The 25,338-nt window shown below is 38.3% G+C and overlaps 1 protein-coding gene across 1 annotated transcript in view; it reads right to left on the reverse strand.

Moving 5' to 3' along the window:
- The window catches only part of LOC149235826 (uncharacterized), a 296,225-nt gene that overhangs the window by 210,652 nt on the left and 60,235 nt on the right, over window positions 1-25,338 (reverse strand). The window contains exon 3 of the mRNA XM_089368685.1: window positions 9,595-9,741. Within this exon, the coding sequence (XP_089224811.1) occupies window positions 9,595-9,741 (147 nt within the window). The remainder of the gene's footprint in view (window positions 1-9,594; window positions 9,742-25,338) is intronic.

Below are 25,338 nucleotides of genomic sequence, written 5' to 3' on the forward strand. Positions count from 1 at the left end.
GCACTCATGCTTGTTGATGACTCCTTGAAAATTATGAGCATGATGAAAAGAGGGAACTGTAAGGACCTTGATACACATGATGTTGAAACTTCTAGCTAATGAGCTCATTGACGATTGAAAAATGAAGTAGAACCTTGTTGCAATAAAGCATGCAAAGCAATGTTGAGTTCTGAGGGAGCAAAGTAGCAGAATTTCGCATAACACTCCGACTAGAGGATATTATAAACTTTGATGATCTGCTTAAGGTATGGCTTGACACCCTGAAAAGACATATTGCAAAAACATGTTAAAACAGTGGAAGGAAAGTATGAATAACGATATTAATCAACATTCGATGCAATCTCTTGAAGGAAATAAGCAATGACAACTTCAAGAAGAAGGTTGGTAATGACAAAAAGGAATGTGATGGATAGAATATTAAATCTAGCTTATTGGTTCATTCCATAAACATGTTGATTGATAATTGATATCATGGAGAAGGATTCTTGTATAATATGGAGACAGGCCATATGAAGGGATGTAGATTTCAAAGAAAACAAAGTAGAATATGATATCTTGACAAAAGGCCATCATATTGAGGTAATTATGACATTAATATTTTGGTATTTGTTACCTAGTTGGAATATGGTTTTGCTACCTAGAAGGATGTTGCAGAAATGCATAATGGTTGTTGAGACAAGTGCATCTACAACCATTTGTTTTGAACTCAATTCATTGAATACATGGATTGAGTGAATGGCTTTGGTAATCCATGGAAGATTATGTGGTCAAGATATCTACATCATCTTCGAATTGAAAGGTAGCAGTACAAGAAGATAACGTGATGTGTATGTTTCGATGACAATGAAGATCACTTTCATTAAAGGGAGCTATAATTAGCTCTACTTCGATTGGCTCAATATAATGCCTCTGTTGATAATGACCAGAAGAAAGTGATATGAAAGATTGATGGCCTGAACCCTGTCACAGATTGGCTCTAGAAAGATAAAAGCTCTATATGATGAGATACAAAGGAAAGGGGGAGCCATGCAGTGACTCAAAGATCTCCATAAAAAAATTGCAAAAAAAAAAAAAAAAACTAGTTGATGTATTAATGAAGACACACTAAAAGAACTTGTGGTTATGACTTCCCAATTGAAAGGAAGTAAGGAATCTCCTCTATGCTTGAGAGGCAGTAAGAAGTATCCTTAAATATTTGAAAAGGAGCAAGGATCCATTCCCTAATCAAGAGGGAATGAGGATCTCCTCTCTAGTTGAGAAGGAGTGATGATGGACATCATATTCTCTTCTTCATGTGTCATTCACTAGGCCAGGACTAACAGTTGTACATCTAGTGAAGGCCATGGAAGGAGAATGGGGTCTGTAGGATTGGATAAGCATCTAAGATTGATACTCCTTGAGGATTGGGAATCCAAGATAGAAAGTAGTCTCATGGACCAACACACTTTGAGGATGGAATAGGGTATCCAAGATGAGAGTGGTTGAAGAGGACCGATATTCTTTGAAGATTGGAAATCCAAGAAAAGAATAGTCCTAAAAGGACATACCTAGTGACATCCGAATGGGGAATGTGCCTTAAGAGGTAGTGTGGTATCTCATGTAAAGCCTCCCAGCAATATGCTCTGATATAAATAGAGCTTGTCAGTTAAAGACCTTAGCATGTTGACAATGATGGTTATGATGTTGATGCTTAAAGATGACTTATCAATCTAACTACTCTAATGAGAATATTTTAGTGAGAGTATCCTTGTACTAGGTGTACAATTATGAATACCTCCCTAGTTAAGAGGAGGTGTTGGAGAATGTAACTAAGTTCGGTCTTCATAATTTATACCATTATGTATTTTATGTAAAAAGCAAACGAAAAGGAAAAGAAAAATTATTATTATTATTTTTCTCGATAAGCATGCTCTTCATGCTTCTAGGTTTTTTAGTCAAAGAGTCAAAGTCCTATTTGGACCTATTGTAAAAGAAAAACAATTTTCAAGTAAGTAATTTTGGGTCAAAAACCCCACTAGGTGCCAAGTCGACCTACATGTGAAGTTTGTCTTGCCCCAATGGACATGTCTATTCGCACCCCTCTAAACTATATAAATTGAGGGAAGATGGAGCTCGTTTGGAGATACACACTCAGTGGATTGTGGTTTGAAATATTGAGGAAAGAGGAAAGAGCAAAGAAGAAGGGGAGGGTCCAAGTTTGAAAGAGAGGATTTCTTCTTGAGTTAGAATTTGTGGAAGATCTATTGTGGTACATCTCTTGTTGCCAGTATCTTGCTAATGGATCTACTAGAAACAAGGAAGGCTTGACTTGGCATTTAGAGGGGGAATTTTTTGTGGTTATGGGTCTTTGATATCTCATTTGATCTGATTCTATAAGAAGAGAATTTTTTGGGTTTTCCCCTTGGAAGAATTTTGCCCTAGCTTGGAGCCTATATTTTGTGTTCTCTGTTTTTCTTGTGATCTTAATGTTTACGTTTTGAAAATAGTTAGATGAAGAAGAACATAATTAAATAAATAAGAAGCCAACAAATTTCACAAATAGTTATCAAGGGAAAGGAAAATCTACTTTAATCATAAAGCCTCCCAATTTCCAACACTAGGAACCAGGGTGATGGCCATAATGATAAGGGGTAGAGCTCATGTTTGGCTTTTGCCCAAATGCTAAATTTTAATGTCCCGACCATCTTTTGCATTTTGTGGTTTTCTTTCCTTTTTATGTGGCCATATTACGCTTTAATCTTTTTTTTTAGTTGCATCAACCTCTGGGGCATCGTTCCAGGCCCGACCGAGACATGTGGACCAGGGGGGGTGTACCAGAGCCTTGTGGACCTAGTGGTCATGTGGACCCAGAGAGGGAAGATGATGAAATAGAGCATGTAATGTGTGGAGGGGAGTGAGAAAAGTAGAACGGGAAAATGAGACCACGCTACCAAAATCGGGGTTTCCCAAGTAGTGCCCACCTAAATCTGTGAGCTAGTAGGGGAGATCCCACGGGACTAGTGTTGAGGATTAACCCCCAGTTAAGGTAAGGGAACAAGACTACAGTCAAAACCATTCCTTCTTCCAAGTCACCCAATAATCCATACCCAAGTGTGCCCAAGTAAAACAAGCAGAAGCACCCAATTGCATAATGAAAAATCATACCTTTGGGGTTGGATGGGCCAATTTCAAACATACGATCTTGAAAGATGGGCAAGGGGACATATGACTAGCTCAGGGAATAGAGACATATAGCAAAATATCAGCTACACTGGTGGCTATCAAGGGTTGTTGGCTATCGGCTGAAGAAAAGTCTAGGAGAAAATTTCTCCTATGGGGTCACCCACTTGTGGTGGGTAATAGTCCCACAGAGGTTGGCAAACTCAAACTGTAACCAATATAATTTGGATTTCTTTCATGATGTCTCAAACTTGATTATTCTATTCAGACTTGATTAAGAAAGAGGAAGTTTGGTCTTGAACAATACCGCAGAGATCTTGCTTTGACACAGTGAGGAGGCTCAAAATTAGGATTGATTAAAGATTAGTGGAGGCTCAAGGACTCGGATGAATAACAATTTTGAAGCAAACTTGAGGTGACCTCAAACCTTGGCCTAATTATAGGGTTGTACTAGCTTGGAACTTGGACCAAATGTAGACCTCAAATCATAGAGACAAAGCTCAGTGTACTCATTCAAAACACGGCCTAATAACCAAAGCATGAATGATTGTCAAAGTCGGATAAAAAGTAGACTTTCGAGCCTCTTTTATAGGAGCAGTAGACCTCGGAACATCTAATTTAGTAGCCACAGAAGTTGGACTAGTACTCGAACTAGTACAGACATTGACCGAGAGAGAGAAGACTTATTTAGCCCTTCATTTTTTCCTTTAGAGACATTCACATAAGATAACAGACGTGTTGGCACTCTAGTGAAGACAAGTTGTAAGGCTTGTGGTGTTGGCTTCCATTATCGAAAGAAAGTCTAGAATCTCCTCTAGTTTTGAGAGGGAGCAAAGGAGTCTCCTTGAATAAGAAGCAAGGTTCTATTCTCAAAAAAATGGGAGAATAGGGATTTTCTCTCGATTTGAGAGGGCGTGAGGTTGGACATCACATGTGCATTCTCTTCTTCAGGGGATGAAGAAAATGGCGGAGGATTGGATAAGAATTTGTGGTTTCCTTGAGGATAAAACATCCAAGAAAGGAAAGGTACCAACACTCTTTGAGGATGTGGCAGGTATCCAAGAGAATAGTGGTCAAAGAGGACCGATATTCTTTGAAGACTCAGAATTGAAGGTCCAAAATAAGAATAGTCCTAAAAGGACATACCTTGTAGACATTCAATGGGGTATGTACCTTGTGGAGGTAGTGCGGTGCCACACGTAACGCCTCCCAGCATAATGCTCTTGAATGAAGTAGAGCTTGTCTAGTTAAGCCTCAGAGACAATGTTGGTCATGATAATGATGCTTACAGTATGGCTTATCAATCCAACTCTTCTTATGAGAACTCTTCAATTTGAGAATGATGTTGCACTGGTGGTACAATTATGAATATCTCCCTAATTAAGAGGGAGTGTTGAAAATGTAATTAGTTTCGATCTTCATAATTGTTGTATTCATTTCAATATGTATCCTATGTAACAAACAAGAAAAGAAAAGAAAAAGTTATTATTATTAAAGCATGGGTTTCATGCTCTTTATTGATGGTCTTCTAGGTAAAAGCATGTTCTTCATGCTTCTAGGTTTGTTAGGTCTTAGGATTTATTGTCACAAGTAATAAGACCCTTCCAGGAAAAATGTAATTGTAAAAGGAATTATTTTGAATCTAGAAAGTCTGGGAAACTCCAAAAGTACAAGCTGCCCCTAACAGTTACAATTCAACCTAAAGGAGGGAATTCGACCCCTTGAGAAGGCTATATAAAGAAGCAGTTCGACCTCATTTGGAACCCACTCACTCTACATTCGATCTATCAAGAAAGAGTTCGATCTGAAGTTGAGAGAAGCAAAAAAGAAGAGCAAAGGTCTAGGAGAAAAAAGAAGGATGAAATGTCATGTGTTTGGGCTCTATCTCTCACACGTGCAAAGTTCTAGGGCTTTTAGTGCTGCAGAAGGAGGCTGAAGTTGCAGGTCTGAGTTGCAGGAAGACGAAGAGATGTATCTTGTAGCTGGAACAAAGAATACTCTACCTTGACATCATTGACCTTGGGAAGAGTTGTCTTGCTCTAGGAAGGTCTTAGGAGGATGCAGAATTAGGGTTTCCATAGAAGCTATAAGGCTGAAATTGCAGGGTTGAAGTTGCAAGACGAGTTGTAATATTGAAGCTGGCAGGTCGAAGTTGCAGGACAAGTTGCAGTATTGAAGCTAGCAAGACAAAGTTGCAGTTTGAAGTTGGTTGGTGCAGAATCAGGGAAAGACTTGTGGAAGGGTTGATTTGGTACTTCGAGAAGGACTTGGTCTACGGTTCTCGGTCTTTGTGTCTCATTTTGAAGTAGATTCTATAAGAAGAGAAGAGTTTACTGGTTTTTCCCCTTGGAGGGGTTTTTCTCTGGCTGAGAGCCTAATTTTTGTGTCCTTTGTTGTTGTTTTGTTCTTGATATTTGTTTGATGAAAAGATCTAACTAAAGAACCGAAGAAGATTAACTAAAGTTCATTAGAAAATATTAAGGTTAAGGAAAATAAGATTTAATAGTTGTCGCTTTTCTTTTTCCAACAAGTACCACAGAAGCTCGCATCATCACAGAAGTACAATGCCATAAGAAATTTGCATATCACATAAGTATAGTGCCATAGAAATCTTGTATACCACAGAAGAATAGCTTTCAACTACTTCCACATATGACGTCTGAATTGGTTGCCAAATGATGGAGAATAAATGCCAATATATATTTGTTTCCTCATTTGAAAAGGTGTCTCTAAGAGCAAAGTCGACTTGTCCCTTAGAGGGTCAACTTGGCAAATTGAAGGGACAAATGACACTTACAAAAATTCAACTTTACTTCTTTTACAAGGGTCACGGAGAACATGCCATTTTACATTTTCTTTTGCCCAAAATAAAGCATGAAGACCATGCTAGAAAAAAAGAATATTTTTTCTTCTTTTTGTTTTTACATAAAATACATATTGATACAATGACAATTATGAAGACCAACCCTAGTTACAATTTCAATAGCCTTAATACTATTTAATGGGCATGGCTTGATCCGAAGTCCAGATGATGATGGTCATCCTCAAGATGACTATGGATGGCTTGTACCACTTCATGGAGCCCCAACGCTTGAGAGAGATTGCACCATGGTGTTTGGATGGCCCCCTTGGAGATGACGTCGGGCACCCAAAGCTAGCTTTTGACATATGGAGACATTTTGAGGCTTGATTTGAGGGCTTACCCTCAACCACTTGGTCGATTATGATGGTTGGAGATGCATCTTGCTCATTCCATGCATTTTTGGAGTTTTATTTGCCCTAAAAGGGCATGACGTCAAGCTTGAGCGGATCTTTGACCCACATGTGTGGCATTTTAGCACCATATTTTATTGTATTGCGCTATTGGGTCGGCTTGTAACCCATTTTCTTCATGTACACTCAAAATTGAACTTGTCATAGGGCATTTAGGCAAATTAAAGGAAGTGATTGATATCATATAAATAGAGGATCACTACATTCTTGTTGGTCATCATTACTTTTGGATTTCGCCCTACTTTAAAGAGCTCGACTTAACCTAGTCTTACTCGCTACTTGTGGAGATATAATGTTTTTGGAGCTATTGCTGATAGAGAATGATTTTTGTCTTGGAGATGTCCGTTTGAAATTGAAAGAGGGCTATTTCTTGGAAGAATTGTAATCTTAATTGCAGATTATATTGTTTTTCATGTGATTAATGCTAGCATTTTTCTTACTCCATTTCTAAATGCATATTATTTATGGAAAATCTTGTTTGATTGTTGGATGTTGAATTTATCTTCCTTGAAATCCATAGCGGACCTCCAAGAGAGTTTCCCCTATTTAATTTCTCCCCCCAAAAAAATATAGCTAGGGCTTAAAAAGTGAAAACTATCAAATTTTTCAATGTTCTATGTTTTAATAATCACTTATAAGTTATGGCAATTTCTTCTTCCAATAGCAATCACTTTTTCTAGTTTTTTCAATCTTCCAATAATAATAAGCAATTGTAGATAGAACAGTAAACCAAATGCAAATAGAAGACAGCCAAGAACAATAGAGACATAGAGATATGGTGTGGGCTCCCAATAGATCTTTGTGTATGTATGGTTTCGCTCTTATTTTTGGGACAGGCTCACACTATATGGATCTCGAATTTCTGAGAAAGCTCGTCCACACATATTTGTAGCTCGCTTTATCACTTGTCGAAATTCACCATGATTACAGTGAATTCCACTTCTACTTTCGGTGACTTGTGGCACATATATTATTTTTGTAGTTCAGATTAATATTTATGTAGCTCACATGTAGCTCGCGTGACATGAATCAACATTTCTATAGCTTGAATTTACTCCTACTCTATTCCTATGTTACGCATATTGCATCTGTGGCTCAGACCTAGCAAACAAGAATATATGACACAATGACGCTATAAATTTTGTGACATCAACTTATTACGATGGCATCAATATAACATGATTCGTTTTAAGTTTACTTACAATCCCGCATCAATGGTCTCTCGACATTACAAGTATATTACAGTGATTGATGGCACACTACAGTGATTCAATGGCAGTGACTCGTATGTGGCAGTGAAAGTTTTTGAAGAGAAGACTTAAAGAACGCTACAAGATGACATCTTTACAAATAGACCTATGGCACTTTTGAAAACTTAGATTGAAAAGAACTGTATACATAGCAATCTTGAAATGCATGAATTTCACCATGAAGTCGACTTGGAGCTTAAAATAAATGATGATATCTCCTTTAAAGGAAATTGTTCAAGACCAGATCTCTGCAAGTTGGACAGACAGCAATTTGGATCATCTCCATCTAAAAGTGTGACAAATGCCATCTAGAGCAATATCTCCAAAAGGGTGAGTGTCGCATGGAAAGCCCTATGAGAGAAGTGCATAATTAGATCAGTGTTGTTAAAATCGCGATATTATCGTTTTATCGTGATTTTTTCCCGAAGCCGATATTATAGCAAGTAATACTTGCGTTTTTTTTTATACGCGTTTTTTTCTCACGATTTTTTCCCAATTTATCACTGAGGGTCGGGGCAGCGCGGTTTTATAAGGGATGCTAAATGTTCGAAATGCAATTTTTTTTTTAAGAAACAAATAATTTTTGAGTGGGGCAGCTTAATGATGAAGTCTAGGCCCTAGTATTGATATGCTATTCATGGTAATGTAAAAGTGACATTCTCCTTAATCTTCATTTTCATCCTTTTACTTAAATTTTTAACATTACCATGAAATGACTCAGGATGTTTGAGAGTGGTTCCGGCCTCATTGGATTTCATATGGAGAAAGTAGAATTTTAGATTTCATTCAAAATCCAGCAGACTTATTAGTTTTTCAGGATTCAGGATTGGGAGATTGTAATATTTCCAGGTGACACCACCTGCCTGGGCTACCCCTGCCACCTGTAGAGGACATGGTCTACCTCCTATAGCTCCTACTTCTAGTTCTTCAGCTTCTAGAGCACAGCAGACTCCACTGCCAACTCCACCAGCACCAGCATCTACATCTAGAGGGAAAGGGAAAGTTGTGGCATTTTCTCGCAAGAGGGGCAGAGGAAATCAATTGGATTAGACTTTAGTTATTTTCTTCATTTTATTGTATATGACATTATGACATGATGAGATACATTATTATATTTTTTGTTGATATTTTGAGGCTGAGTTGGGAGTCAGGAGTCAGGACTTACTATTGAGGACATGATTCAATGTTGATTTTAGCATTAGAAATGATATTAAACATCTTATATATTAGTTCTTTTATCATATTTATGTGTCAATGTATTTATTTTATGTTGTAGATTATTTAGATATTAAAAAAAAAAAAAAATGAATATTTTTGTACCAAATGATTTTTTCCCGATTATTTCCCAATAATTACGATTTTTTCCGATTTTTTCCTCGCACCGATATTATCCCGATAATGATTAATGCAACATTGAATTAGATACCAAGTAAGTCAGAAAAAGACTTTTGATGTTGGGGAAAGACATTTTAACCTTTGAGTTGTTTTGAATTTTCAGATTCTATCAAGAATGTTTCCAAGTATTATGCCAAAAATAACTAGTATCAACAGACTTTACCCATTATTCTCTTTCTGATTAAATAAAAAATATAACTTATCGAACTGTAAATGTCTCGCTCTACAAAAAGAACAGACAAGGTTGTCAAATAGTGCTAAATCGTCCTGCAAATTTACTAAAGAATCATACAAAAGATCCTCATAAAAATATAAAGCATAGCTAATTTATCTCTGCTTCCCCTTGACGTTTTAGACAACTGCAAGAACCAATTAAAGAAGCTCTAAGAAAAGTCAGCAATTTCAAATTAAGACTAGAAACAAGAGAGGCATCACCAATTTAAAGCTGCACAAATAAATCATACATATGTGAGGAGGCAATTCTATTTCTTAGCTATTGGATATAGGAGTAACATACTATTTCAGGGGATTGGCTGTTCTCCGTTGCAGTACAGTCATCCCCAGAGAGAAATAAAGGACAAATCTGCCTCATAACCGCTTCAGTTGCGGTACCATTTACGGCTTCCTCCAAATATTCCATGCTTCTAGGAAAACCTCCGAGTCCCTGATCATGTAGTAATCAAAAATAGCATGCTTAAAAATTAACTGCATTTTATAGAACACCGAAGATAAAACATAATAACTATAGCTTGCCCTTTTGCATGTTAAATGTAAGATTCCAAAATAGCATGCTTCAAAATTAACTGTATTTTATAGAACACCGAAGATCAAACATAACTATAGTCTATAGCACACCCTTTTGCATGCTAAGGGTGATTACATGTAATAGACAAAAATTAACCATAGCAACTGCATGGCTAAAAAGCAATTGGTGTGTTATCTCAAACGAAAGCACTTAAAAATATTTTTCTTAAAATGAAGAGCTGAAAGTCAAAAAAGAGATGGTGAAAGATGTAGCCCTAGATTTAGTGAAGAAACACCCCAAAAGCACATGAATTGCAAACTTGATAACTTCAGTTCAAGAAAAGTGCAATATAAGCTAAGAAATTTGAAGGAATTTCATAAACAACCTTGCAAAAGATAGATCCAAGTGTATAAGTTGTTCCTCTGAATAGAAACCTTCATGCTGATGACAAACAATGTAATGGTCTATAACACACAACAGTTTTATATGAACAACTCCAAAGGTTAGCTCAATTGGGAAATGAGCATGTGAAGTTCACAGACATCTGGGGATCAAATCCCATTGAGTCCCTTGTGGTTAACAATAAGCATTTTGGCTGGTTGTTACTACCATCCTCCATCCAGAAAACCAGTGAAGACAAGTGAAATCAGAGCAGGGCTGACAATGTACTAACATCCTAACTTGGAACACTTAATATGTGGGTGAGTAAGGAACTATATTTCTCCAGAAAAATAACCAGACTTAATGCATTTGTGATCCCCTTCCCTTCAATAGGATTGACTGCTAATCTTTGTGTCAAGTAATCAAGACGGATTAAACAGATTTGGAAATTTACATAGTGTTTCGTACTAGGGTATTATTGAAATTTTTCGTAGTATTTATGTGAAAGGTTGTTGTGGTTAGTAATATAACGAGGATAGTTATCTTGAAAATTTCTCCCTTGGCATTTTGAGATATGTCAAAATTTCTATCTTAAGGTGCATAAAGCTGTATATTAATCCCACCAATTCGAAATCTGGGCATGGAAGGCCCCTTTAAGGAGACATATCCATGCAAATATTTTTCCTGACTTAACGATTATCTTTTGCCAGCCCTGACATGGTAAGAAAGCATAAATCTTTAGGTAAGACGGCTGTATTAAAAGCTATCATCCACCAAGACTCTGGGACAGGGGGACACGAGTGTGGGGATATGCACAGGGGGGACAGGTGGGAGTACCCTCAAATTTAGGGATGGGGAGACATCGGGGTATATATATATATATATATATAATTCAAATTCATATTCAATAGTGAAAGCATAAATACATTGATCCATACATGATTAAATTACATAATGAGATACATTGATCCATACTCATCATTCATACTAATACATATATCATTCATCCATACACCACGAGATTCAATAATGAAATACATTTATCCATATTCATCATTCTAGAATCTACATTGATTTAAAAATTTAATTCTTCATTCATCATTCTAGATTCTAAATTAATTTAAAATTCAAATGCATCATTAATCATTCTAGAATATAATTAGTATTAAGCAAAATACTAAAGGTATTAAGGTTTGAAGACAGAAATAGTAAATTGATATAACTCAAACTCAAAAATATTAAAGAGAGATGAGTAAAAGAACTAGTCTAAGGTCATCAATATCTAGAGTCAAGACTCGAAAGTCAAAACTGATAATTAAAAATGGACAATGAGCATTGAAGGAGTGTCGCGGTGGAGGAGAGGCAACAATTAACTGGTAAGTCAGATAGGGCCATGGGGTAAGCTTGGTAAGTCGAATGAGTGAGTTATGGATTGCAAATTAGTTTAGGTCTTGATATTTATTATGTATTTCTCTTAGTTTTAATTTTGTTTTTTAACTTTTGTTTTTTTATAATTTCTTTAAATCTCAAAGGTTATTAGACAAAATTGAGGGGGGGCGCATCCCCCCAAAAGGAGTGCTTCTAGGCTTGGTGTTCTTGATTAAATGTGAGTTCCAGACCCTCATACATGATAGAATCTAGTAGAAACATTGCAATCCCCCCAATCCTAAAATCCTGATAAACGTTAAGTCTAATGGATTTTGAGTGGGAACTGTTGTCGCCCAAATTATACAGGTAAATGTAACAACGACTCATGATAGGGGTTGTCACTTTGATCCCTGCCTTGAGTCGTTGTGGCATTTACCTGTACAATTTGGGCAACATTTTGTGGCGTCGTTGTCAGTGATAGAGTTTTTTTTGTCCCTGGTCCTCGACAATTCTCTTCCCTTCATCATTATCATCTACTTCACCTGTCAAGCAGCACATTCTCTCTTTTTCATCATCATCCTTTGACTCGGCATCGTCACAACATTTTTTGGCACCGAGGTGTGATCTTTTCATCCTTAGTCTCACACATCTTTTTCATCTTTATCAATACGCACATTCCTTGCACCTAGACATTTGGGTTAGTTTCTTATTTGGGTGGCGACTCCACTTATTCATCCTATCACAATGGCCTGTACTAGAAGGTATCCCGGTACCTTAATTAAACCTGCTCCTGATCATGATAAGGCTCTTAGAGTTCATCTAAGCCGGGTTGCTTCTAGTAGACAACTCCTTTTTCTCAGACAAGAAGCCTTCTCTGATATCCTTTTTTCTCTTTTCCTTGACCCTCCTAATCAAATTTCTTGTTCTCAGTGTTTTGACATTTCCCATTCTCCTTTAACTAACTTTTGGTTCTTGATTAACCTTTCAATTCTCCACTTTTTGGATTTTAGAGTTAGATTCATGTTCAAGTGGCGACTCCACTTCTTTCATTTTTTGCAAGAAATTCTACTAGAAGCTCACTTCTTGCGTACTTCTTGTTTTTCTTGAACAAGGATCTCTCTCTGACATCCATTAGCTCCTGTTGCCCTCAAGCGAGTCATCATGGATTTGTTTGCCCTGTAACTTTACTAACATTCCAAGTTATCCACATGAGTTTCCGAATGGGGTCAGAAAGGCCATTGATGAGTTGCCTCTTTTTCAAGATAATGACATTGAGACTCACCTCAAGAATTTCAACCTTTGTATAAGCATCGCCCGTATATTGACTATGAGGATGTGAAAATGAGGCTTTTTATTGTCACCTTGGATAGTGCTCCTATGGATTGGTCTTTGGAGTTCCCTCATAATACTTTTGATTCTTTCAAATCAATCATTGATGCCTTTGAGAAAAAATATGGAGATGGGCATCCACTTAAGAACAAGAATGAGCCACAAAGAAGTAGAGTTGAAGAGATTAAGAATAAAACTGAAGATGGTCAACTTATCAAAGAATTAATTCAAATGGTTAAAGACATGCAATGCAGTCAAGAACAGTTGATAGCAGATCGCGCAAAGGAAATGAGATCTATGCACACCAAGTTATTAGCGATAGAGGAAAAACATGTTGAAGAAATGAAAATCATAGAAGTTAATCACTCCAATCAGATGACCACCATGCAAAATCATTTAATTGCCATGGAAATAAATCATAAGAAAGAAATGAGTTCTATCCAAGTAAATCATAATGAAATGATAAAGGACATGGAACCCGGTCAGATCTCTCTTCAAAACAGGTTACGGGTTATGGAGGTTACTCAATATAATCAGACAATCACCTTTCAGAACATGATGAATACCATGGAATCAAATCATGCAAAGGAAATCAGTGCTATGAAAGTTGAGCATTCTAATCAAGTCATTGTTATTCAGAATAAGTTGGACGAAATTGAAAGATCACAAATTCAGAGATACCAGCTTGATCCAGATGACAAAGAACTTCTGACAGAACATAAGCATCCCGGCCCGCTTAAGAAAACTTCATTGATTCCATTGAGAAATGGGTAAATGAAGATGACTCGGGCAGGAAGGAAATTGAGGGGAATCATGTTGATGCTTGCAAGATTGATCCATCGGCCTTGACAGAGCAGGTTCATGAAAAAGAAGAGCATGTCACAGAAGTCTTGGATGTTCCAAATTTTCCGTATGAGCGTTTTCCATGTTAAGAAATCTAGGGCATCAATGGTTAGGTGATTTCTCTTTAATTAGTAACTGTTTGTGAGTACTTTTCATTTCTTTAGATTAGGATCTTCTTCTTACTTAGGTTATTACTATTCTTCTTCATCAAACAGCTACCAATGCATAAACAAGATACAGAAGAGACACAGAATGTAGGTTATGAGCCAAGGACAAAACCTCTCACTCTTTGAGAGGAAAACCCGCACAAAATTCTTCTTATAGAGATTCTAATTGATGAATACCAAGACCAAGACCCTGGACCTATTTGTCACTCCAAGACCAAGGCACAAGTTCTCTTGACAGTCAACCTTCTTCTTGACTCCTCTTCCACTTCGACCTTCTTAGCATCAAGACATTGTCACCACCGAGATCTTATCATTGTCTTCACATCGAGATCTCCTTTACTGTGAGACCTCCTCACTGTCATATTACCGAGACGTTACTTCTGTGATGGCATCAAGTCCTTTTCCTACGTGATAACATTGATTCCTTTTGTGGTGCACCGAGACTTCTTCCTAAGCTAGCACCAAGACCTTTTTCCTGAGATAGCATTGATATCTTTCCTTTAAGATAGCACCGAGACCTTTTTCTAAGATTCCACCAAGATTGTACCACTGTGGTGAGACTTCATTATTGTGTGTATACTACAAACTCTTGTTGTAGTAGCACCAAAGATAAGATCACCTATTTGAGTTCCCTTTCTGAAATGCTTGTCACTGTAACTGTGATCCGAATTACAAAGGTAAACCGAACTCCTTGACTCTTCACCGAACTGTAGTCTCCTTACCGCACTGTGTTTCTCTTCCTCTTTGAAATAGTCATTTGAATCTCAAAGCTGATCCCAACTTTTGTCTCTATGGAATATGTGAAGGTGCCTATTTATAGTAGTCTCCTATGAATATAAGCCAACATGACATTATGAAGGTATGTTTCTCTAATTAGGTGAGCCGACATGAGTCTTCTACTTCATTTTGAGGCCGACTTTGAAGAGGAGAACTTGTGCTTGTCTTTGGAGGGCTTCTAGACAATTCTATAGACTCGTATACATTTGTAATATGCCCAAGAAGGGTTCTTCATACATGACATTGACTCTTTTTGACCTTAATGACAAATCTTAAATGTAGCCATCTAAAAATAAAATCGCTTGCCCATGAAATAAGCATTATAATAATTTTATTTTTCATCATTTACAAAAATCACAATTGCATGTCATTATGAAGACCAAACCTAGTTACACTTTTCAACATTCTAGATCAAGTAGAAAGTTGTACACCGACCGCATCAGCATCAACGTCACAACTTGCCTAAAACAAAAGTAAAAAGCAGAAAAGAAAAAGGAAGAAATTTGATGCACCTGATGGCTGAGAACAACATGATATTCAGATAAGTCAAAGTCCTAGCATCTTCAAAATCCAACGTAGCACATTAGACAAGCAACCCATGGATCTGCCTAAAAGTCGGCAAATACTCAGCATGAACTTCACTGAAAACATTTGATGCCATAGGATATATTTGTATAGTATCTCTAACCCTACTCTCTTAGATAGGATTTCATTGTTTGTCATTAGTTAGTTTCCATTTCATGCATTTATATTTTATGCTTTTATGTTTCATGGTTAGAATAGGTTTTCTATTCTAGCAGATGTTCTATATATTTGATGATGTATACATGATGATTTGGATTTTGAGTGGATATCTAGTTGATGTTCCTTTGTTTTCTTGGATACAAGATTCTGGATTCTCACATTCCTTCAAGCGAAGCAACGTGTCCCAAGTAGAGTCAGATGTTGACCACACTTTTTCAAGAGTCCAAAAAGCAGAGTACAAAGCAGCGTATTTTTCGAATCAATATCATCACTCACCTTCCAGTTGTATCATTGTAAACCCAATTTCTGCATATTTATTATAAATAATGCTAGTATGACCATTAAGCCATGTGATAACACCTAGGTAAGCCTATGATTTTTGTCAAAGGATTTCATCCTAGGAAGTTTTGTAACCTCCCTGAATTATTTGTGTTTGTAAACACAGATAATCGGCAGAGTTTTTCTTCCAGTTATAACCCCAAAGCTAGGGTGGAATTAGTTGACAAGGTCTTAGGTGAGTCCTAGTGTTTATTGAGTCTATGTAAAAGTGTGTAGGAATATTTTAGTGCATGGTTACTCATAGTTAACTACCATGGCTAAATTATTTTATTATAAACACACTTTGTTTCATACTAGACCATATTTTGTCGTAGAATTGGGTAATATCTTGAGGGTATATGTCTAAATATGTTTTTCCCTTGCAAGGGTTGAAATTGTAATGATTTGATGTAAAAAATATTTTAGTGCACAGTCACTCATAGTTAGACACCATGGCTAAAATATTTGAGCGTGGAAAAATAATTAATCCACTCTAGTCAATTAATTAATTTTTATGGCAAAATTAAATAAAAATCCTAAGCCAAAAAATTAATTAATTTAGAGTCAAAAAATAATTTGAGAGAAAATAAATTCTCTCCAAATGGAAAATAACCAGAAATTCGTGGGTCAAAAAGAATTACTTTTTGGAGGTCATCCACCATGGGAAAAATGGATATTTTAAGAAAATTTGACCCCTTGGACCTTGGTGGTTAAGTCAAAGTCAAATTTTTGAGGATATTAGTCCAAAATATTAATTTTTGGATTAATAAAAAATGGTTTTTAAGAGAAATTCGAATTTTTCCTCAAAAATAAAAAATCGACGATGGAAATTAAAAGAAGATCAAGTTATTTTTTACAAATGAGATTATTTTGATGAGGATCAAACCAACTAGTCGTTATTTCCACTTAGAGGGGTTCTATTCTCTCATTTTCTATATAAGGAAGCTATGAAGCTCCTCATTCTCATCTTTGGATGAAGTAATTTTCAACTGATGTACTGAGCTTTGCTCTACTAGAATTATTTTTCGCATAATAGAAAGACTTTGGGGTTTCAATTCATGGTGTTCTTCTATCTATTGATCTGTGGTATGTGCTAGTATTTTGTTCTTTCATGCTCTATATTGTGCTAAAATTCATAATTGTTATTTCAGTTGTCGGTGATAAGAACATTCTATTGGTACAGTTATCTTGCCTTAGGTGATCTGATTCACCTCATGATCTAACAATTATTTTCAAGATTAAATAGAGATCTATAGGTACACTAGCCCTTGGACTCCAAGTTCACAGACTGTGGGGAAGGATCGACCTTGTTTGAGCTCTAGGCTTTCATTTTGACAAATGATTTTGCAGGAGGGTTTTGGCCAGTGATTTTTGAAATTATTCATCCATATTATCTACTCTAAAATCTCAAAATTTTATTTTTCTAATTTTGCGCTATAAAGATTTAATTTGCTAATAAGAGCAAATATTTAAATTTTGTAAATATTGTGAATATTTGTAAATAAATCTAACCCTTGTTTTATTTTTGTAGCATTTGGGGTTTGGGGTTTAATTTTTTTTATTTTTGTATATATTGGGGTTTTGGGAAATTTTCTCTTCATTTGTACAGGAGAATTCTCAAGTTCTTAAAAGAAATTTGAATTTGGTTAAAGGAACTAGCCCTAGGGCTGAGGTTTCAGGGGTTTCTCACCCCCAAGAGGAGTCGTCTAGCCTATTTGTCCAATTCGTTCAAATGAGGAAGGTTGAATCAAGCTCTAGAGGCCTAGACCTAGCCTCCCAAGGCCCTAGAGCATCAACGCACAGCCAAGGAAAGAAGTTCCCAGGCCCTACAAGATAAATTTTGAGGTTTTCATAGTAAAAATTTTGTATTTTTTCTAACTCTCTTTATGTTTGCAGGCGTTCGAAAAAAATTTGAGGCCTCCAAGGCCTAGCCAAGCCACTTTCCTCCCCTACCATGAGCCCTAAAGGGGCCTCTCCCCCTTGCAATAGCCTCTAGGAGGCTTGTTTCTAAGTGCCGCAGGCCATAAGACCTCTTCTCCCATCTCAGCAAACCTAATTGGGTCTCTTCCTAGCCACCACAAGCCTATACAAGCCTTAAACCTTGACAGCAACCCCTATCCTCCTCATTTTGGTGTGTCGCAAGCCCTAAAGGCCTCTCTCTGCCTTGGCGCAAACCTTCTAGGCCTTGATCTCTTGGTGTCGCAGGCCAAAAGGTCTCTCCTCTCCCTTGCAGCAGCCTCTAGGAGGCTTCTCTCTGAGTGTCGCGGGTCTATAAGGCTTTTGTTCTCTGATACATGGCCTTATTAGGCCATTGAGCCTTGGGTCGAGGCCTTATCCAAGCCTCCTACCCTCATCGTTGCCCCTCTTCTAGCCCTAGTCTATCCCTCCTTGTCATATCTTGGTCATTACTTGGTTTTGCATTAGTATTTTGGACTGACATTTTGTTTTGCAGGTGTTTCAAGTGGTTTTGGAGTTAACATTTGTGGTTGCAAGTGGACATATTCATTGGAGGATCCCTAGAGGCCCAACTAGTCACCAACAAGGCCATTAGGCCTAGTGGTCTGCTCCTCAACCTCTCTTTTCTCATCATTGTTTCCCCTGCAGCCTATATGCATCTACAGTACTGCTTGAGGACACATAAAAGCGACATAAAAGACATAGTAGTGGCGCCAAAACTTGTTGGGCATTCACTCTTAACATCCCTTGCATCTTTGGTAATGGTCTTGTTGTTGACAAAGTAGTTTAATTGGGTTGCTTCTTTCACTGTTGTGGTCATTCATCTCTTGCATTTCATTGCTAGCCCTTGCATCTATCTATTGCACTCTTGCATTCATAAGTAGTTCACTATTAGCAATCTCATCTAATTAACAAGATATATGTGCACTCATTAATGCTCTAAAAGATAATTGGTATCCTTAGATTGAATTGGCATTCCTTACATAAGATAGGCTTGCTGCTCTCATTAGTTTGCTCTTGCTCTTTTAATGTCATTAACATCAATTAAATAGTAACATTTTTTAGTATTTCTAATTTGCAAGCATTCCTACATGTCATTGGTTATCAAATTAGTGAATGTTTTGCTCTCTTCCTTTTATTGACATTGAAAAGCATTAGCACATTGTGTTGTCTAAAGGATTGCTAGCATTTTTGTGACATTGGTTTTAAAGGAATACTTTTACTTATCATTGCTATCATTTCCTAAAGAAATTGGCTATTGGATAAGTGGTTACATTGCTTTTCATTATCATAGTGGAATAAGCATTCTTGAGAATAAGTGCACTAACATATTGTTTTGCAAGTGAGCATCACATCTAAGAATCATAATCTTGCACATTGAAGTTAACTCACTCTTAAAGCACTTGATTGATCACCATATTGATATTGTGATAAGAGTAATCTTGAAGTCATCTAAGTAATCTCAAGAATTGCTAATTGTGTTGATATCTTGTTGAAGGATTGGCATTGTCTAATTGGCACATTAACATTGTTAAGAGAAACATTGGACTTGTGCATTTTACATTTATTGTTATTTGATCAAGTAATTGTCCATTGTGAGATTTCTAATCTTGAATTGCTTTACACTCTCTACTTGTCATTGGATAATATAATTTGTAATCAAAGAGTTCATTAAGCACTGCTTTTGGTGAAGATTGTCTTTGCAATTGTTAAGTACTTTCCTTTATTGCTCTAAATGAATATTACTATTTAGATAATTTGTCTCAAAGTACTTAAATCATTTAATGATCTCACCTAAAGCTAATCACTCATATCTACATTGCATTTTAGGACTAGTAGTGCATTAATTAATTTACCTCCAGGCATAAGCTTGGTTGAAAGACGATAGGACCACCTTTCTCACCCAGCTTGTGAAGTTTAGACCCTCACTTGTGGTTAACACGGTGACCTTGCAGTCGTCAGAGCCACAGTCTCTGCAATGCTGGAGACATTCGCGTGGTTAGAACTCCAGGGGAGGTATTGTTAATATAGCCATTGCTATCTTCCCCTAGGTTTCTCTCCACAACCTACACTTGAGACTAACTTCAAAACAGTTGAGAGAAAGGACTCACTTAGATAGGCATCTAATCTAAAATTAACCAAGAGTTTGCATTTCACTTAGCTCTAGGTTGTGAAAATTCTTAAGCAGGAATTCCCTACTGCAACAAACCGATGTTACTTCTCTGACTTGATTAAATCATGCAAGTTATTTACTGTGTTCTATGGTAAATATCGAAGCAAATACATCTGTAGTCTTCACTTAATTTACATATATGCGGAAACAAAATACTGAGCAAGAAAGAAAAATACAACACATAGGACATAGTTATTTTTGGACAAAACGTCCCTGGAAAAAACCCAATGTGAGAAAACTAGTGCAGTAGCTCTAAGGGTTTATTATTATGCAGGAGAAAATTTTGAGTACAATTTTAGGATGCTCAACTAGCAATCCGATATAGAGAGAATACTAAACAAAACACTGGTGAAATGATCTCACCCTGTCACTGGAGAATTAATGATTGATCCTGCCGCTCTGGGGGCTCTTCATCACCCTCTGCGTGCCCTCTGTGCAGAATTGCATCACCATGGGCAGTTTCTACGTCAACCCTTCTAGGCATTACCCTGCCTCCCCTCTAGATCTTCTACTCGCTAAGAAATCGACTTTCTGCCTCCCACACTCACACCCTGGCTTCCGACAACTAAATTTTGACTTCCCTCAACAGGAACTTGACTTCCCCTCAATGACTGTGTTGCCTCTTGTTAATTTTATGTATGTTCTATGCTTATAGCAATTTATTTCAATTTTCACAGTTAGCTCAATAACTTTTCCAGATTAGCAATCACATCAGCATTAAAGTAAACTGCAAATAGAACATAAACATAAATCAAAGAAGACAAGAGGGCACAAGATGTGGCGCTAGCCAGGGACAAACCCCAATACCTTGATCAATTCTTCTTACATGTTCTTCAATAGTTCAGCAGAGAGAAAGAGAGAGAGATAGTACATTTACAATAGAAGTCAACACTTTGACTTATTTAGATAAGAGCATAGATCATCTCTAAGAAGATGATACATGAGATCAGTTGAAGACATGCTGCTTCAACTGATTCTCCAAGGTGACTCCTTCACCTATCATTGTGATGCATCTCGTCATCATGCTGCACCTCACCATGATGCACCATGCTGCATCCATCATCACAATGCTGGACCTCATGACCATGTTGTACACATCATACTGTTGCACCTTATGCTGCACTATTGTCCCATGTGCCATTGTTGCACCATGTTGCCACAGTTGTCCCATGTGCCATTGTTGTACCATGCTACCACAGTTGTCCCATGTGCCATAGCTGCATCATGTTGCCACACTGTTGTCCCATGTGGTATGCTAAACCATGTTGACATACAGCATGTCTCATGTGCTTGCAGCACCATGCTTGCTATGTTGTCCATGCTTGCCATGTTGTCCATGCTTGCCATGCTTTCCATGCTGTCCATGCTTGTTGTTGTCCCATGTTTGCCTTAGCATTCCTTTGTTGTCCCATTTACTATGCAGTTGTCCCTTGCCACTGCTGCCTAGATATATTGTTGTAGCTATTGTCCCTAACAGTCATGCTATACCTTGTTGCTCTCCCCTTAGCCTTGCCATACCTTGGGGTTGTCCCATGTGTCTTAGTAGCACCATGTAGCCCAGTTGTCCCATTTACTAGCATTGTTGTCATGGGCATGTTTGAGCCCTCAAACTCTCCATGTTGTCCCTGTTTTGAGGTGGTTAGGACTGCGGCTTACCACAATCCCACGCTGTCACCTACAACCCACCTTTTCGCTACCCCAAACAACCTTTCTTCAACTCGGCCTACCCTCGGCCTCCTTCCAATAGCTCGGTGCCTTGTTTTAGGCCTTAAAATAGTCCTCCTTTTCAGCCGCATTAGCCTTGCATCTAGGGCACCATATGCTTGCAGCTAGGGCACCATATGTATGTTTAGAATAGTGTTAGGGATCCCTTCTAGGACTACGTTAGGGCTGCCTTTAGGACAGCATTTAGGGCTGCCTTAGAACAATGTTTAGGGCCCTTCCTTGAGCTCCTTTAGGTCAATGCATAGAACCCTTCCATCACTTCGCTGGCCTGCCTTCTTTGCTGTGGTTAGGGCAGTGTTTTTTCCTCCAACGTCTAGGGCTTCCACTCCTAGATTTCTCTTCCACTAAAAGCCAAGACAAGTGGAGAGAAATCAAGATAGAAGTGTGTGTGAAATGACTCTCAAGTCATCTCCTTTTATGCTAAAACGTTGAGCACATGTGGGGTTTATTTGGTTGTTGGCCGACCTTGACGAATTGTCTTATAACACAATTAAATTCATAACAGCATGAATACTTATCGGAATCGAATGATATTTAAATTAATCCTACACCTCTTGATGAGAGGGATCCAAGAAAAATATCAGCTGCCATAAATAAGATGACCCACATGGAGTTTGGCCCTAGTTTCCAATTTTAACACTCCCTCTCAACTAGGGAGAACTCCATCCGCTGATCCATCTGTCCGACTGTATTATCTCTGCCATCAGTGCCCTGCACTGCTCTGCTCTACTCTGCTCTTCTCTGCTCTGCTCTACTCTGTTGAGCTCTGTTCTACTGAACCATGAAGAAGAATAATTGATCGAGAATGTCTCATACCATTCTTTAATGACCTAAAGTCAGTTCCATATGAAGAAAGTGTGTCATACCACTCTTACTGACCTGAAGTCAGTTTCATTGATCCCAGATCAATATCACAAGAGAGTGTCTCAAACCACTCATATTGATCCCAGATCAATGGAGGTCATCCTAGCATAGGGAGTACGGTAGATACAATGATGCGTCCATCGATAATACTACTATGGTCCCTAACCCCATTTCCCTGCTCATTGGCCAAATGAGAGGTACTTCCCATGAGTCCCAGACTGCATGGGTAGGACACCTTGACATGAGAACCACTCATCCTGTCCCTAAGTCGCCATGGAGTATCACGAGGGAAGGTTGAGCCATTCACCCTGTACACAACGCACCATTAGGGGAGGGTGAGTCGCCCTATGGTCGCTTGTTGCTCCAATAAGTACCCCAAGCCCCCCAAAGCTCCCAGAGCTCAATGCATGCAACATGCAGGACCCTCATAAGAGGGTCTCTCAACGACTCCAAGTCGTTCGAGAAAGTCACAAATTTGACCTTTCCCCAGGGCTTTGACAAAATGTCTGCGACCTGTACATCAATCTCAATGCGATGGAGCCTCCTCGCTCATCGACGTACCATATCCCAGATAAGGTAGTATTTGATGTCTATATGCTGGAGCAATCATAGAATACGGGATTCCTCAACAATCGAATCCCCCCTGGTTGACACAGAGGATCACGATGGTATCCATCATGTGTACAAACAGCTCGTTGAAGAGCTTCCACAACCAGGCAGCTTCACACGAGATCATACTCGTAGCTATGTATTCGGTCTCAACGGTGCTTATAGCAACCGACTTCTGCTTCCTGCTCATCCATGATATTGAAGCAAAATCCAAAGAGAACCAACACTCAGAAGTGCTCTTGCGATCCTCCACACTGCCTGCCCAGTCAACGTTCGAATAATCATGCAGCTTCACATTTCCAGCAATGTATCTCAATCCATGGGAGATTGTGCCCCGAAGATATCTCAGAAGATTCTTTGCACCAATACAGTGAGGCTCAACCATATATGAGCTCATCATGCTAACTGCAAAACATATGTCCAGACGGAAGTTCACCAATAACATCAACAAGAATGAGTTTATGAAACTCAGAGGCATTTCTCAAATCTGGTCCAGCATCACTACCATATAACTTCTGAAATTTAAGATCCTCGAGGTAGTCACAGGCTTGCAGTTTACCATTCCACATTTGGAATCCAACTCCCTCTTACTTCTGCAAATGAGAGGGTCTGCACCTGTCAGAAATAGGTCGTCCTCAGAAGGTGCCAATATGAGAGGTCCATCATCCACAACCTTCAAGCAAAGGTTTGGGTCGGCTTCACTCGTAGCGAATCTCAGCTTCATCAGACAACTATTAATCCTCTCATATCAAGCCCGGGATGTTAGCTCTAAATCATAGAGAGCTTTCTTCAATCTGCATACATGATATTCCTGATTATGAATCTCAAACCCCTCGGGTTGTTCCAAACCTATGGACCTACTACATGCGGGGAATGGTCCCCTTGTAAGATTTTCCTTCGGTACATCTCGGACATGTACCTTCATGATCTTCTTGAATTCAAGCATCCATGTCACCATCTGACTCACATCGGGTAGGGCCCCATAATAAGCACACCTTCGATGCTATAGATGAGATGTGTCAATTGACATGGTCCCTAATGGACTTCCTACAACTTGATACAAATTGCCAACCCTGAATAAAAGCATCTTTGAAAATTTCATTTTCAAACACGTACCTTTCCATTTATGAATGCCACCTTGAAACTTTTGTCTTCCGTTGCCGAAATGGACACCAAGTTCTTCTTGCGATCAAGTGCATAAAGAGATTCTTGTAAATGAATTGAGTTACCCTCATTCCATTGAGAGGTAACATTCCCTACACCCTTTCCAGGATAGGTGGCATTGACTCCAAGTATAATCCCACGATTGTTTCCATCTCTCCCAAATTTGAGAGAGCACCCTTTTATCCGATGAAGTGCCTTGAAGCACTACAGATTCCCAAAGAGTCTGGAGGAGAGAATCAATATAACAACATTTGATTCTTCATACTTGGGGTTCCTTGGTTTCTTTGAAGAGTCGACCATTTCCTTGATGACTTGCATTACCTGTCATTCCTCCGATCATTGAAGATGTCCCTGGAATGATTGTTATCTTCAGCAAGTGATGTGTCCCTACTATTCGGACACTCCTTCGCATAATGGCCGAACTTATTGCAAGCAAGGCATCTACCTTTCCTTCTACCCTTAGATCTGGACTTCCCATTGAAGTGATCTTTAGGTAGGCCATCAAATGCTTCCGCTGCGCCACTCTGATAATATTCTCTACTTCACCCTTGGTGAATTTGAAGAGGGATGAGGAATACACTGATCCTATTATCCTTTCCCAACTGTCTTCAGTGATTGCTCTTTCACTCTTGCTTGGGCTTTGTCTTCACCTCAGCTCTGGTACCATGTTAATTTTAGGTATGTTCTACAATTTATTTCAATTTTCACAATTAGCTCAATATCTTTTCCAGATTACGTTGCCTCTCCTCTGAATCTTCTGCTAGCTGAGAAATCGACTTTCTGCCTCCCAAACTCACACCCTGCTTCCAGCAACTGAATTTCGACTTCCCCTCAATGACTATGTTGCCTCTACGTAGGCCAGCGTCAGCTTTCCTCTGGACGTCTTTCTGTTCTCCCTCTGCCTTGTACTCTCCGGAAATTCCTTCTCCCAGATTCTCACTGCCCCTCTGCTGCAAGATCTCCTCAATCGATTTTCCTCCGGAGAACTTCTCACTTTAGAAAATTGATTTTCTCAATCTCTTTGTGTATCTTCCAAATGACCCTCAAGCCCCTTCTTATATGTTCATGTTGGACAACAAACAGCCTAGATTAAAATAT

Source organism: Pinus tabuliformis, chromosome 8 (genome assembly GCF_031772625.1).
Source record: "Pinus tabuliformis cultivar Carrire ecotype Pingquan chromosome 8, CPIR1, whole genome shotgun sequence".
NCBI classification, from domain to species: domain Eukaryota; kingdom Viridiplantae; phylum Streptophyta; class Pinopsida; order Pinales; family Pinaceae; genus Pinus; species Pinus tabuliformis.